Source organism: Aquarana catesbeiana, linkage group LG02 (assembly GCF_042186555.1).
Source record: "Aquarana catesbeiana isolate 2022-GZ linkage group LG02, ASM4218655v1, whole genome shotgun sequence".
Taxonomy (NCBI): Eukaryota; Metazoa; Chordata; class Amphibia; order Anura; family Ranidae; genus Aquarana; species Aquarana catesbeiana.
The window spans coordinates 16,114,995-16,130,399 of record NC_133325.1 but is presented as its reverse complement, the minus strand read 5'-3'; the positions used below and the strand labels follow the sequence as shown (position 1 = coordinate 16,130,399).

General features: G+C 44.4%; 1 protein-coding gene across 5 annotated transcripts in view; it reads left to right on the top strand.

The window, feature by feature from the left end:
- Positions 1–15,405, top strand: part of PDE2A (phosphodiesterase 2A) — a 791,783-nt gene that overhangs the window by 668,549 nt on the left and 107,829 nt on the right. For all 5 annotated transcript variants that reach the window (XM_073612615.1, XM_073612619.1, XM_073612616.1 and 2 more), the window contains one exon: positions 275–327. In XM_073612615.1, coding sequence (XP_073468716.1) covers positions 275–327 — 53 coding nt within the window. The remainder of the gene's footprint in view (positions 1–274; positions 328–15,405) is intronic.

The following is a 15,405-nucleotide window of genomic DNA, read 5'->3' as shown; positions in this document are numbered from 1 at the left end:
GGGGCCCCACTAGGAAGGCTGTTATGGAAAACTAAACTGTGAAATTTGCAGGCTAGAAGGGCTGAAGTCAGACCTCAGGGTGGTCTCTGGTCCCAGATCCCCCTCTGTGCAGTAAGAAGCATTTCCTAATCTGTCTTAGCAAATAATTAAAGGTACAGCCATTTTATTCAGTTTTGGGTAGTGTAGGGAAGGGTTAAAACTGTCAGCCGTCAGAGAGAAATTATGGTTTTGCTGCCCTATACTTACAAAGCGCTATTTTATCTTCTTTTCACAGGGGAGTTGTATGACCTGGATGCGGCGTCGCTGCAAATTAAAGTTCTTCATTATGTGAGTATCTGAGTCCTTCTCGTACCTCTGCATCCTTTTTTTGTGGCCGAATTAAACTCAATCCCATGACAAGGATGATATTAAAGGAAACCTGTATAGAGTGCATGGAGGGCACCTCTGCTGACCTCTCCTTCTGAAAATACAATAGAATCTAGCCTATCCATTCACTAGATAACTGTGACATCACTGAGAATGTAGCCTATCCATTCACTAGATAACTGTGACATCACTGAGAATGCTGCCTATTTATTCACTAGATAACTGTGACATCACTGAGAATGCAGCCTATCCATTCACTAGATAACTGTGACATCACTGAGAATGCAGCCTATCCATTCACTAGAGAGTGGTGACATCACTGAGAATGCAGCCTATCCATTCACTAGAGAGTGGTGACATCACTGAGAATGCAGCCTATCCAATCACTAGAGACCGGTGACATCACTGAGAATGCAGCCTATCCAATCACTAGAGACCGGTGACATCACTGAGAATGCAGCCTATCCAATCACTAGAGACCAGTGACATCACTGAGAATGCAGCCTATCCAATCACTAGAGACCGGTGACATCACTGAGAATGCAGCCTATCCATTCACTAGAGACTGTAGCCTATCTGTTGACTACTCAGTGTATTATATTGGCAGTGACCCGTGTGTGTACTGTACTTTACAGTCTATTTACCAATGCAGCTGAACTCTATAGACAACCTGCACTTTTTCCTTTAGAAGTTGACATCTCGGTTGGCAGCTTCACCGCTTCCCAAGCAGCTAATAACCGTTACAGGAGCCGGTGAAATGAAAGAAGTCAATTAGGAGCACAAATCATTGCTAACTCAAAGCTTAAATGTACAATTTCACTGTGGGTCTCTGTACACAAGCATTACAGGTGCCAAGCCGCGACCCTACAGCCATTTCCAAATTGCTAATTGCACTGTAGCAATTACTGCAGATTAAGAATAATAATATGTGTTATTCCCTTTATCGAGTTAGAGAACACAATCAGCGGGATCTACGTGTTTACTGAAGGATCAGGCGGTGGCGGTTAAGCAGGTCAGGGTGACAACCCCAAAGTACCATGAGAAATGAGATAAGAACTAGGGTGGCCATGGATGGGCTGTCTATCACTGGGAGTGGTTAGCTGGTCAGAAAAGTCACAGAGAGGGACAGCAGCTGGGAGACAGTTAACATCCGCTGTAGGATGATGAAGATTAGGACCAGAAGGTAAGATCTGGAAGGAAGAGGTGTGGAGGTAGAGCCAAGCCCGGGTCATACACAGGTGAGCAATATGGATCTGGATAAGAGATGTGGTCTGGAGCCAAGCAGAGGTCAGACACAGATGAGTAGTGTAGTTGGAGATAATGGAGAAGCCATGACCCGAGCCAGGGTCACAAGCAGGAGTCAGTCAAAGGGAAGTCCAGGCAGGACCGGGACAAGGGGTGGACAGAATGGGAAGCTGCCCTGGGTGCAGAGAAGCAAAGGGGCAAAGAATAGACGCAGAGTGGTACACCCATTCTACGGCATGTATTAACAGAGGGGGAGGGAGCACAATTTAGGATCCTTGCCCTGGGCACTGGATGACCCTGTCCCGGTACTGAGTCCAGGGGCAAGCTGAGTCAGTAACAGGTCATCGGAGAAAATGCAGGATCAAGATATATGGAACAAAGGTCGCGGACTAGCTGAAGATCATCTGGAAACTGGAATTGAAAAATGCACACACATGCACCAGCACACACGGACATCTGCCCACACAGGGTACCGACTGAAGTTCCCAACCTGCATAATGACGCATGGGCACCTCTGTTCCAGATTGTGTCCTGGCATACAGGGTGATGGCTATGTCACCATAGTAGTGTGTTTTCTTTTTTTACTGGTTACTTTATACAAAAGAGGTTTGTGTTTTACAGCACTGAACCTTTTAATCAGTTATAGGGGAACCATGGGGGCAACATTCTGAGCTGCAACAGGGCCCTGCGCCAGAGGGGACCCGGGATCAGTTTCTTTGCCACCCCCAATTCATGTCAGTGCTCTTCAGTGTATATTTAAACCCTAACAATGAACTTCTCCTATTTGTTCCCATTTGGTCTGTTAAATATACCAACAAATGTGTTTTATTTGACTGATGACAAAAAAATGCCTGTTGATCCTGCCAGAAATAATATGAGCTGCTAACTTCCTATTCTGCACTCTTATCAGTTACATTGATCTCGGTGCTCTCTGAACAGAACACCTCCTTCCTATGTTATGGAGAGGAGAAGAGGGACAGGAGTTTGTAACCGCTTCTCTTTTCTTCTCTCCTCTCTTTTCTCCTTTTTCCTCTCTTCTCTCCTTTCTCCTCTCCTCTCCACTGTTCTCTCCTTTCTCCTCTCCTCTCTTTTCTTCTTTCTCCTCTCTTTTCTCCTTTCTCCTCTCTTCTCTCCTTTCTCCTCTCCTCTCTTCTCTCCTTTCTCCTCTCCTCTCTTTTCTTCTTTCTCCTCTCCTTTCTCCTCTTATCTATTTTCTCCCTTCTCATCTCCTCTCATTTCTCCTTTCCCCTGTCATCTCTTCTCTCTTTTGTCCTCTCCTTTCTCCTCTTATCTCTCTTCTCCTTTGTCCTCCTATCTTTTTTCTCCTCTCCTTTCTTTTCTCCTTTCTCCACTCCTCTCTTTTCTTCTTTCTCCTCTCCTTTCTCCTCTTATCTCTTTTCTCCTTTCTCATCTCCTCTCATTTCTCCTTTGTCCTCTCCTCTCTTCTCTCTCCGTTCTCCTCTTATCTCTTTTCTCATTTGTCCCCTTATCTCTTTCCTCCTTTCTCCACTCCTCTCTTCTTTCTCCACTCCGCTCTTTTATCCTCTCCTTTCACCTCTACTCTCTTTTCTGCTTTCTCCTCCCCTATTTTTCTCTTTTCTCCTCTCCTCTCTTTTCTACTCTCCTCTCTTCTCTCCTTTTTCCTCTCCTGTCTCCTCTCCTTTCTTCTCTCCTCTCTTTTATCCTCTCCTCTCTTTTATCCTCTCCACTCTTTTATCCTCTCCTCTCTTTTCTACTCTCCTCTCTTTTCTACTCTCCTCTCTTCTCTCCTTTCTCCTCTCCTTTCTTCTCTCCTCTCTTTTCTCCTCTGCTCTCTACTCTGCTTTCTCTTCTCCTCTATTTTCTCCTTTCTCCTCTCCTTTCTATTCTCCTTTCTTCTCTCCTTTCTTCTCTCCTCTCTTTTCTCCTTTCTCTTCTCTTTTCTGCTCTCCTCTTTTCTGCCCTTTCTCTTCTCCTCTCTTCTCTACTTTCTTTTCTCCTCTCTTCTCTCCTTTCTCTTCTCTCTTCTCTCCTTTCTCTTCTCATCTCTTCTCTCCTTTCTCTTCTCCTCTCTTCTCTCCTTTCTCTTCACCTCTTTTCTCTCCTTTCTCCTTTTCCTTTCTCCTCTCCTCTCTCTTTTCTACTCTCCTCTCTTCTCTCCTTTTTCCTCTCCTTTCTCCTCTCCTTTCTTCTCTCCTCTCTTTTATCCTCTCCTCTCTTTTATCCTCTCCTCTCTTTTCTCCTCTCCTCTCTTTTCTCCTCTCCTCTCTTTTCTCCTCTCCTCTCTTCTCTTCTTTCTCCTCTCCTTTCTTCTCTCCTCTCTTTTCTCCTCTCCTTTCTATTCTCCTTTCTTCTCTCCTCTCTTTTCTCCTTTCTCTTCTCTTTTCTCCTCTCCTCTCTACTCTGCTTTCTCTTCTCCTCTATTTTCTCCTTTCTCCTCTCCTTTCTATTCTCCTTTCTTCTCTCCTCTCTTTTCTCCTTTCTCTTCTCTTTTCTCCTCTCCTCTTTTCTGCCCTTTCTCTTCTCCTCTCTTCTCTACTTTCTTTTCTCCTCTCTTCTCTCCTTTCTCTTCTCCTATCTTCTTTCCTTTCTCCTCTCCTCTCTCCTTTCTTCTCTCCTTTCTTCTCTCCTCTCCTCTCCTCTCCTTTCCTCAATTCTATGTAAATCATCTGGTACTTTTGCTTTATTGTCATTTTAATCAGCCTTATAGAAAAGTTAGTCTCCTGTCATAAATGAATGTGAACTTGGCTAATTTACATATTAATGATACAGGGAAGGTCAGATAAGAGGTGATTCTCATTAGGCGTGCTGCAGAAATAGGAAATCATTATCCTGACATTGCATGTTTTCGGGGAAATACAGCGTGACATGTTAGGAACATACATCACCAGTACTATAGAAGGGACGGACTGCACCTAAATGAGGAGGGTGCAGATCTGCTGGGAATGAAGATGGTCAAAAAGTTAGAGGGGTTTTTAAACTAGGTGACGGTGGGGAGGGTTCAGAGCTAGAAATAGTCAGTGTGGAACATATTCCAGAGGGTAGTATTGGGGGCATTAGTATTAGGTTGACTAAAGCACAAAAACACAAGGTGAGTATAGTAACAAGTCCTAGTTGCAATCTCGGAACACCCAATAAGAGGATAATATGTGACTGGTCTAAACTATGTGGCATGTTCACCAATGCCAGGAGTCTGACGGACAAGATGGGTGAACTAGAGATCCTGTTGTATGAGGAGGATTTGGATTTTGTGAGAATTTCAGAGACCTAGTTCAACAGCTCTCATGATTGGCTGGCAAACATTCAAGGGTATACCCTATACCGCAAGGATAGAGAAGGTAAAAAAGGGGGAGGGGTATGCCTATATATCAAGAATAATGCACAAGTGAATGTGAGAGATGACATCACTGAGGGAGCTAGGGAAGAGGTGGAGCCCCTATGGGTAGAGCTCCAAACGGATGAAGCAAAGGGGAAAATAATACTGGGAGTATGCTATAGGCCCCCTAACCTGAGGGAGGAAGTGGAGACAGATCTCCTATCACAAATTGGATTAGCAGCAAGGATGGGAAGTGTTATCATAATGGGGGATTTTAATTATCCAGACAGAGACTGAGCAGAGGGAACCACGCATTTTTTCATGGCTCACCAGTTCCTAAATGTCTTGCAGGACAATTTCATGGTTGAGATGGTAGACGCACCAACTAGAAATAAAGCGTTACTGGATCTACTGATTACCAACAATACAGACCTGATTACGGATGTGGAAATATGGGGCAATTTAGGAAACAGCGATCACAGGTCAATTGGCTTCAATATAAATCACACAAATAGGAAACATAAGGGGAACACAAAGACACTGAATTTCAAAAGAGCCAACTTTCCTAAACTACAAACCTTGCTAGAAGATATAAATTGGAATAAAATCTTAGGAATAAAGAACACGGAGGAGAGATGGGTTTGCTTTAAGAGCATATTAAATAAGGGCATTAGCCAATGCATCCCACTGGGTAATAAATTTAAAAGAGCGAACAAAAGTCCTGGATGGCTTAACGCCATGTAAAAATACTGTACATACAAAAGCAAAGGGAAGGCCTTCAAAAAATACAAGGTTGAGGGATCATCATCAGCATTCAAACTTTATAAAGAATGCAACAAGAAATGTAAGGGTGCAATTAGGGCGGCTCAGAACACAAAAGACACATAGCAGAGGAGAGCAAAAAAATCCCAAGAAATTCTTTAAGTATGTAAACAGTAAAGAAGGGAGGACAAACCATATTGGCTCCATAAAGAATGAGGAAGGACATCTGGTTACAAAGGATGGGGAGATGACGAAGGTATTGAATTTATTCTTCTCCTCAGTCTTCACAAGGGAATCGGAGGGCTTCAGTAACCAAAACTGCAGTGTTTATCCTCATGACACAACACAGGAAGCACCTACATGGTTAACAGAGGACGGAATTAAAATTAGACTTGAGAAACTTAACATTAATAAATCACTGGGACCAGATGGCTTGCACCCGAGGCTATTTGGGGAACTCAGTCAAGTTACATAGTTACATAGTAGGTGAGGTTGAAAAAAGACACAAGTCCATCAAGTCCAACCTATGTGTGTGATTATGTGTCAGTATTACATTACATATCCCTGTATATTGCGGTCATTCAGGTGATTATCTAATAGTTTCTTGAAGCTATCAATGCTCCCTGCTGAGACCACCGCCTGTGGAAGGGAATTCCACATCCTTGCCGCTCTTACAGTAAAGAACCCTCTACGTAGTTTAAGGTTAAACCTCTTTTCTTCTAATTGTAATGAGTGGCCACGAGTCTTATTAAACTCTCTTCTGCGAAAAAGTTTTATCCCTATTGTGGGGTCACCAGTACAGTATTTGTAAATTGAAATCATATCCCCTCTCAAGCGTCTCTTCTCCAGAGAGAATAAGTTCAGTGCTCGCAACCTTTCCTCATAACTAAGATCCTCCAGACCCTTTATTAGCTTTGTTGCCCTTCTTTGTACTCGCTCCATTTCCAGTACGTCCCTCCTGAGGACTGGTGCCCAGAACTGGACAGCATACTCCAGGTGCGGCCAGACCAGAGTCTTGTAGAGCGGGAGAATTATCGTTTTATCTCTGCAGTTGATCCCCCTTTTAATGCATGCCAATATTCTGTTTGCTTTATTAGCAGCAGCTTGGCATTGCATGCCATTGCTGAGCCTATCATCCACTAGGACCCCCAAGTCCTTTTCCATCCTAGATTCCCCCAGAGGTTCTCCCCCCAGTGTATAGATTGCATTCATATTTTTGCCACCCAAATGCATTATTTTACATTTTTCTACATTGAACCTCATTTGCCATGTAGTCGCCCACCCCATTAATTTGTTCAGGTCTTTTTGCAAGATTTCCACATCCTGCGGAGAAGTTATTGCCCTGCTTAGCTTAGTATCGTCTGCAAATACAGAGATTGAACTGTTTATCCCATCCTCCAGGTCATTTATGAACAAATTAAATAGGATTGGTCCCAGCACAGAACCCTGGGGGACCCCACTACCCACCCCTGACCATTCTGAGTACTCCCCATTTATCACCACCCTCTGAACACGCCCTTGTAGCCAGTTTTCAATCCATGTACTCACCCTATGGTCCATGCCAACGCACCTTATTTTGTACAGTAAACGTTTATGTGGAACTGTGTCAAATGCTTTTGCAAAATCCAGATACACCACGTCTACGGGCCTTCCTTTATCTAGATGGCAACTCACCTCCTCATAGAAGGTTAATAGATTGGTTTGGCAAGAACGATTCTTCATGAATCCATGCTGATTACTGCTAATGATATAATTCTTATTACTAAAATCTTGTATATAGTCCCTTATCATCCCCTCCAAGAGTTTACATACTATTGATTGAAAGTAATTGCCAGACCATTGTTCCTAATTTTTACTGACAGTCTACTGACTGGAATGGTATCAGCTGATTGGAGAAAAGCCAATGTAGCACCAATATTTAAAAAAGGGGCAAAATGCATCCCTGGGAATTACAGACCAGTTAGCCTAACATCAATAGTATGCAAGCTCTTGGAGGGGATGATAAGGAACTATATACAAGATTTTAGTAATGAAAACGGTATCATTAGCAGTAATCAGTATGGATTCATGAAGAATCGTTCTTGCCAAAATCAATCTATTAACCTTCTATGAGGAGGTGAGTTGCCATCTAGATAAAGGAAGGCCCATAGACGTGGTGTATCTGGATTTTGTAAAAGCATTTGATACAGTTCTCCATAAATGTTTACTGTGCAAAATAAGTTTCATTGGCATGGACCATAGGGTGAGTACATGGATTAAAAACTGGCTACAAGGGTGAGTTCAGAGGGTGGTGATAAATTGTTCATAAATGACCTGGAGGATGGGGTAAACAGTTCAATCTCTGTATTTGCAGACGATACTAAGCTAAGCAGGGCAATAACTTCTCCGCAGGATGTGGAAACCTTGCAAGAAGATCTGAACAAATTAATGGGGTGGGCAACTACATGGCAAATTAGGTTTAATGTAGAAAAATGTAAAATAATGCATTTGGGTGGCAAAAATATGATTGCAATCTATACACTGGGGGGGAGAACCTCTGGGGGAATCTAGGATGGAAAAGGACCTGGGGGTCCTAGTAGATGATAGGCTCAGCAATAGTATGCAATGCCAAGCTACTGCTAACAAAGCAAACAGAATATTGGCATTAAAAAGGGGATCAACTCCAGAGATAAAACGATAATTCTCCTGCTCTACAACACTCCTGGAGTATGCTGTCCAGTTCTGGGCACCAGTCCTCAGGAAGGATGTACTGGAAATGGAGCGAGTACAAAGAAGGGCAACAAAGCTAATAAAGGGTCTGGAGGATAATAGTTATGAGGAAACGTTGTGAGCACTGAACTTATTCTCTCTGGAGAAGAGACGCTTGAGAGGGGATATGATTTCAATTTACTAATACCGTACTGGTGAACCCACAATAGGGATAAAACGTTTTCACGAAAGGGAGTTTAACAAGACTTGTTGCCACTCAGTAAAATCAGAAGAAAAGAGATTTATCCTTAATCTACGTAGAGGGTTCTTTACTATAAGAGCGGCAAGGATGTGGAATTCCCTTCCACAGGTGGGGGTCTCAGCGAGGGGCATCGATAGTTTAAAAAAAGATTAGATAAGCACCTGAATGACCACAACATACAGGGATATGTAATGTAATACTGACATATAATCACACATAGGTTGGACTTGATGGACTTGTGTCTTTTTTCAACCTCACCTACTATGTACTATGTAACCTGGAGGTCTATAAATTATGAAGCTGCAAAGAGTCCTACTCTGCTTTGAATATCTTTCCTCCACTGCTGCCCTTGTACACCCCAAAACTCAGACCAGAATTATTGTCTTACCTTCTTTTTCTAATATACAGGTATATGTAAATGTGTGACCATTATAATGAGGGCCGGCACTGGGAGGGGCAAACTGGGCATTTGCCCAGGGACCCCACACCCTCAGACTGACCACCAACGCTGAGATTTTCACTTATGGACAACAAGTAATGCCAATTTTTTTCTCCTACTGACCACCAACACTGAGTATATTCCCACAGATTGAGGCCTGAGCAGCAGTGCTGCGAGATGAAACCAGGATATTATTTTTTCATTGTGTTTTGTGTAGCGCTCATCCCCAAAGGGGCCACTGAAGATAGACTGGTTCACCCAAATACGAGTAGTACAGACGCTGCCACCCAAGCACAGTCCCACGCACACTCCCACACAATTAAGGCTCAGTCTAGGGGATGTGTTTTTAGGGTTTATTGCTGAAGAACTTTAACAGGGCAGGGGTTTAGGGTTACAGGATAATCCAAAACGGTCAGTAATCACAGTAGGGGGTGAACTTCCTTCTAATCTTCCCAAGAGCAGAATTTCTGGGGGTAGTAGGGTATGGTTAGAATGTTGACTGCCCTGCAACAACAGTCTATAAACCAACCTCTGTCAATTGATTCCTCTCTAGCACATGTCTATCAGTCCCGGTGAAGTCATTATTCACAATGTCCCAGGAGCCGTCCTCATGCAAATCCTCTGTAAAGAAAATAAGGGTTCCTCTTTAAGTCCAAGAATCAAAGACAGTGCCCTTCAGCAAGGGTACTTCTATGGCAATTTTTTTCAGGCTTTAAGCCCAACAACCTCTGAGAAAAGATCTCTTGTCGCCCTGGCTTTCTCCCAGGGACAACAGCCCCCCCCCCCCCCCCCAGAAGACTGGAACCCTTCCTGATGAGGAAAGAATGATCTGCTCAGGCCTCCTTTCTCTTTATCATCATCCCAGCTGCCTTCTGGATGCACCCTTCCAGCGATTGGCTAGGGCATGATAACTATTCAACTGATCATTTGAATAGCCCTCTCTGGAGTGGTTGTTGATCGGTTGTGTCTGATCAGGATTCCTTAGCTGAGAGTTTGATTGCTTTCCCCTGCATCTGGAAGCACCTGCAAATTCTCAGCTCAGGAATCCTGATCAGACCCAACTAATCAACAACCACTCCACTCACTACAGCGGAGCCAAAAATCTTAATTAACCTAACTAGAAGGGTGCTACACCCAAAATGATGGTGGAAACCCTCACAAGGGCATCCATTTCCCTCATACTTTTACATACTTTTTGAATAAAAAGTGGGCCAAGAAGCTCTAGAACAGTATTTTCTGCCTGGACCAAACTCATTGGGAAGCACTACAGTAGAGCAAAACCCCATATTATCACTATAGCTGTATATCTTTATTTATATCTTATCTATTGTATAAAGCATGTACTGTATGGGAAGATTAATCTTTACCCATCGTATTTCTATTTATTATAAATTATGAAGATTTATACCGCGGTCTCCTTCCGTCGTATTCTAAGCCGCATTTTATTCCAGCTTAAATGATTCCGTGTATCTGAAGTACAGATAAAACTGTATGCTGTGCACCAGACTCTGCTGCGGGAGTACAAAGCATTGGGAAATAGGATTATTTTTATCGTTCTATAGAAGGGGACAAAAGAAGCGCGGGTTCGTACTACGGGACAAAAATATCTTCCTCATACCGATGTCGAGGATAGAACAATTACAGGGGATTTTTTAGCGTTCTCTACGAAAACAAAATTGAAAATCAGTTTCACGTCGGCTAAAAATAGACGAGCGTGCAGCGGCGCTTTTGTGAACCGGCTTTGTGCGCCGCTTGCGGAGGGAACAATGACACTTTTAATTCAGTTTTTCTGATGTCAGGGGATTTTTAATTCGCCCTTCGGGGTGATACAAAATGTTATGGCGCCAGATTTTTAACTAGTTCAGTTCCCCCCTTGTGGACCAGAGCAGTTTTTATATTTCTGCTATGGGCCTGTTTATTCGACAATAACTTTTTGTAGCGCAACTCCCCGAAAGAGCCACTGGTAATAGCTGGTTCTTCCCTAATAGTATAGAGGTTGCTCATCCACCCAAGCACCAAATCATACATACCGGCTCCAATAAACAGTCTAGAGGGTGTCTTTTTATATTTATTGCTTGAAGAAACTAAATTTCGAGAGGGGTTAGGGCATGGGATATCCTAAACGATCATCAACAGCAGTGAGAGCATAGTCTTCTCTTTAGGTAATTGTAAATATTGGACAGTCTAAACCCTCACAGCTGAGGACCATGAAAAGCTTCTGAACAGTCTAAGGTCTTACAGCTGTAGACAATGGGGCAAGCTTCTTTGACATCTGGCTACCCTGCACCACTGCACAGCTATAGGTAACCAGAGTAATCTCCAGAACACTGCAAAGTAACAGGGGAACACTCAAGGATCTTGCTGAGGACAGGGGAACACTCTGCTTTAGGCTCACACTCCAGGATCCTGCTGAGGACAGGGAAACACCGTGCTTTAGGCTCACATTTCAGGATCATGCTGAGGACAGGGGAACACTCTGCTCTAGGCTTACACTCCAGGATCCTGCTGAGGACAGGGGAACACTCTGCTCTAGGCTCACACTCCGGGATCCTACTGAGGACAGGGGAACACTCTGCTCTAGGCTCACACTCCGGGATCCTGCTGAGGACAGGGAAACGCCGTGCTTTAGGCTCACATTTCAGGATCATGCTGAGGACAGGGGAACACTCTGCTCTAGGCTTACACTCCGGGGACCTACTGAGGACAGGGGAACACTCTGCTCTAGGCTCACACTCCAGAATCCTGCTGAGGACAGGGAAATGCCGTGCTTTAGGCTCACATTTCAGGATCATGCTGAGGACAGGGGAACACTCTGCTCTAGGCTTACACTCCGGGGACCTACTGAGGACAGGGGAACAATCTGCTCTAGGCTCACACTCCAGGATCCTGCTGAGGACAGGGAAACACCGTGCTTTAGGCTCACATTTCAGGATCATGCTAAGGACAGGGGAACACTCTGCTCTAGGCTCACACTCCGGGATCCTACTGAGGACAGGGGAACACTCTGCTCTAGGCTCACACTCCGGGATCCTGCTGAGGACAGGGGAACACTCTGCTCTAAGCTCACACTCCGGGATCCTGCTGAGGACAGGGGAATAGTCTGCTCTAGGCTTACACTCCAGGATCCCCATGTTGATGGGGACAAGGGCCTCATCCCCACAACCCTTGCCCGGTGGTTGTGGGGGTCTGCGGGCGGGGGGATTATCGAAGTCTGGAAGCCCCCTTTAACAAGGGGACCCCAGATCCCGGCCCTTCCCCCTGTGTGAAATGGTAAGGGGGTACTTGTACCTCTACCATTTCACAAAAAAAATGTCAAAAATTTTAAAAATAACAAGAGACAGTTTTTGACAATTCCTTTATTTAAATGCTTCTTCTTTCTTCTATCTTCTTTCTTCTATCTTCCTTCGGTTTCTTCCTCCATCTTCTTCTTCTGGTTCTTCTTGTTCTTCTGGTTCTTCATCCGGTATTCTCGTCCGGCATCTTCCTCAGTGGCGCCTTCTTCACTTCATCTTCTTTCCCGCATCCACGATTGGACGGGAGGCTCCCGCTGTGTGACAGTTCTCCTCTTTTGACGGTTCTTAAATAACGGAGGGCGGATGACCCCGCCCCCCTCTGACATCACGGGGAATGCCACAGGGAAGTCCCCGTGCGTCAGAGGGGGGTGTGGTCACTGGGGCGGGGTCATCGGCTGTTCGTCAGCGAACAGCCGATGTTCGAGTCGAACATGAGTTCAGCTCGAACTCGAAGCTCATCTCTACAGGGGAACACTCTGCTCTAGGCTCACACTTCAGAGTCCTGCTGAGGAGAGGGGAACACTCTGCTCTAGGCTCACACTCCAGGATCCTGCTGAGGAAAGGGTAACACTCTGCTCTAGGCTCACACTCCAGGATCATGCTGAAGATCATGCTGAGGACAGGGGAATACTCTGCTCTAGGCTCACACTCCAGGACTCTGCTGAGGACAGGGGAACACTCTGCTCTAGGCTCACACTCCAGGACTCTGCTGAGGACAGGGGAATGGCCAGTACTCTGAGACCCTGTGACATCCATCTCAGTCCACATACCTGTTGCACTTATATACCTAAGGCACACAATCACGAGGAATCGGGGTCATTACTCACAAGTCCCAAGGACAGCAGTCAACTTCCAAATTTCTCTGGACACAGCCCAGTGAGTGAGACAATCCTTCTCCAAACCAGATCCCTTTGGTGAAGTCTTGTGGCCAATTCCAGCTTGTCTCCAGGTCCCAAGATCTGCAACCTCACAGAACAGTAACACAGTCCTTAGGCTGCCTCGGGGGCAACAACCACCCTGTGTAGGGCTGGTGCAAGGATTTTGACACCCTAGGCGAAACCTAATTTTGCCCCACCCCCCGGCTCCATCCCTGACTCCACCCCCTTTGCCCTGTCCATCTATACCCCACCTTTTTAATGAGGCACCCATCAAATGCAGCCTCACCAAGCCCATCAAATGCAGCCCCACCAGCGCCCATCAATGCAGCCTCACCAGCGTCCATCAATGCAGCCTCACCAACACCCATCAAGTGCAGCCTCATCAGCGCCCATCAGTGAATGTTTGCTTGCTTCCACTCATTCGGGAGTTGGGACACAGTCCTCCGCCGCCGCTGCGCCTCTGACACAATGTGCGAATGGAGCAGTGGCTGCCTGCTGATGCTGAGACTTAGTTGCTTGCTGCAGAGAGAAGAGAGTAGGAACACCAGTGCCTGGGTGCCCTAAGCATCAGTAGGCCCTAGGAGGCTGCCTAGTTTGCCTAGTGGGAGCACCAGCCCTGCCCCTGTGGCTTGGAACCCTCCCTGCCGAGGAAAGAATAGTCTTTCCAGGGCTTTAGACTATTCATCTCCTCCCCAGTCAACTTCTAGGCACACCTCCCCAGGGATTGCCTGGGACATGATAAATATTCAGGCTGGTTATTTGCGTCTCTCTCCCTATTCTCTGGAAGCTTCTTCCAGAGGCAGGGGGAAGCAATCAAACTCCCAGCCTGTGAAACCCTGACCAGAACAAACAATTGCTGCTGTTTTAATTACACAAGGGGCCAAAAACTAAATTTGTCTTGCAGCTAAGAGGGTGCTATTTCAAACCCCAACTCCCACCCCCCCCCAAATTAGGCCCTGCCCTCATGGGCCAAGTAACACGACAAAAGGGCTCTTTCTCCCAGAAACAAATGTATTCCTTCATTTGTCCTGTTTAAAATGATGCTTAAATTATGATTCTGGTACGAACCATTGTAAAGTTATTTTGAAATAAAATAAAGTTTTTTTTTTTACTTCTGAGCTTTTGCGACCCTAAAAAAAAAAAAGAACAAAACAAATAAAAATTATATAAGTTCAATTTGTAATCGTAGAAAAATAGATATGAACAAAAACCATCAGATGATCATAGGAAATAAATACTTCCTATTATAATGTTATTACTAATATTATATGTTTTCTATGATCATCGGCTCCACCTGGTGGGCCATAGTGCAGTATTTTCTCAAACTATTTAATTTTTTTTAAGATTGAATAACATTCCACCTGGACAGAAAATAGCCTAATAACATTTCATTTTCCCCGTGTTCCTACTGAACAAATGCGCATGCAGCTTCAAAGTGCGAATAACTTTGCTATTTTTTTTTTTTGTAAATACCCCCTTACTTAAAGCGGAGTTCCGCCGAAAAAAAAAAAAATAAAAGTCAGCAGCTACAAAAAGTGTAGCTGCTTACTTTTAATAATCGGACACTTACCTGTCCCACAGTGCACAAAGCCCTGCTCCTCTCCCTCTCCACTCCACATATATATATATATATATATATATATATATATATATATATATATATAAATATTAAAGCAGGGGCCCTAGAGAATAAAATGGTGGGTGTTGTAATTTTTCAAATCAAGATTTGCTAAAAAAAAAAAAAATCATATTTTAACGTGTGTAAAAAATGTAAAAATTGCCCTGTAGGCAAGTGGTTAAGCCACTTATCAAACTGATTGACGATCAAGATTTTGCTCTTTTTTGCGTTCTCCAATAATCGATCAATTTTATTTTCCAGAGTAAAAAAAAAAAAAGAAATAAATAAAAGTTTATACCAAAGAGACGTCATTGTTTATAATGTTTACGTACGGCACGTTCTTGTTGTTGGCAGAAAGCGAATATCTGAGGATGTCTGGTGTGCCGAGCAGCGTCTGAGAGCGTGTAGCAAACGCAAAACCCGCAGCTCTGAGCCCGTCAATCAAACAGATGGGGGGGGGGCAAAATCTCTGTTCTTTTGTGTTCCTCCTTACATAATGCAGAATTAATAATGGGGGATTAAAAAGCTCTTGTCTCCCGCCGAGGCAGGATGGCATCCA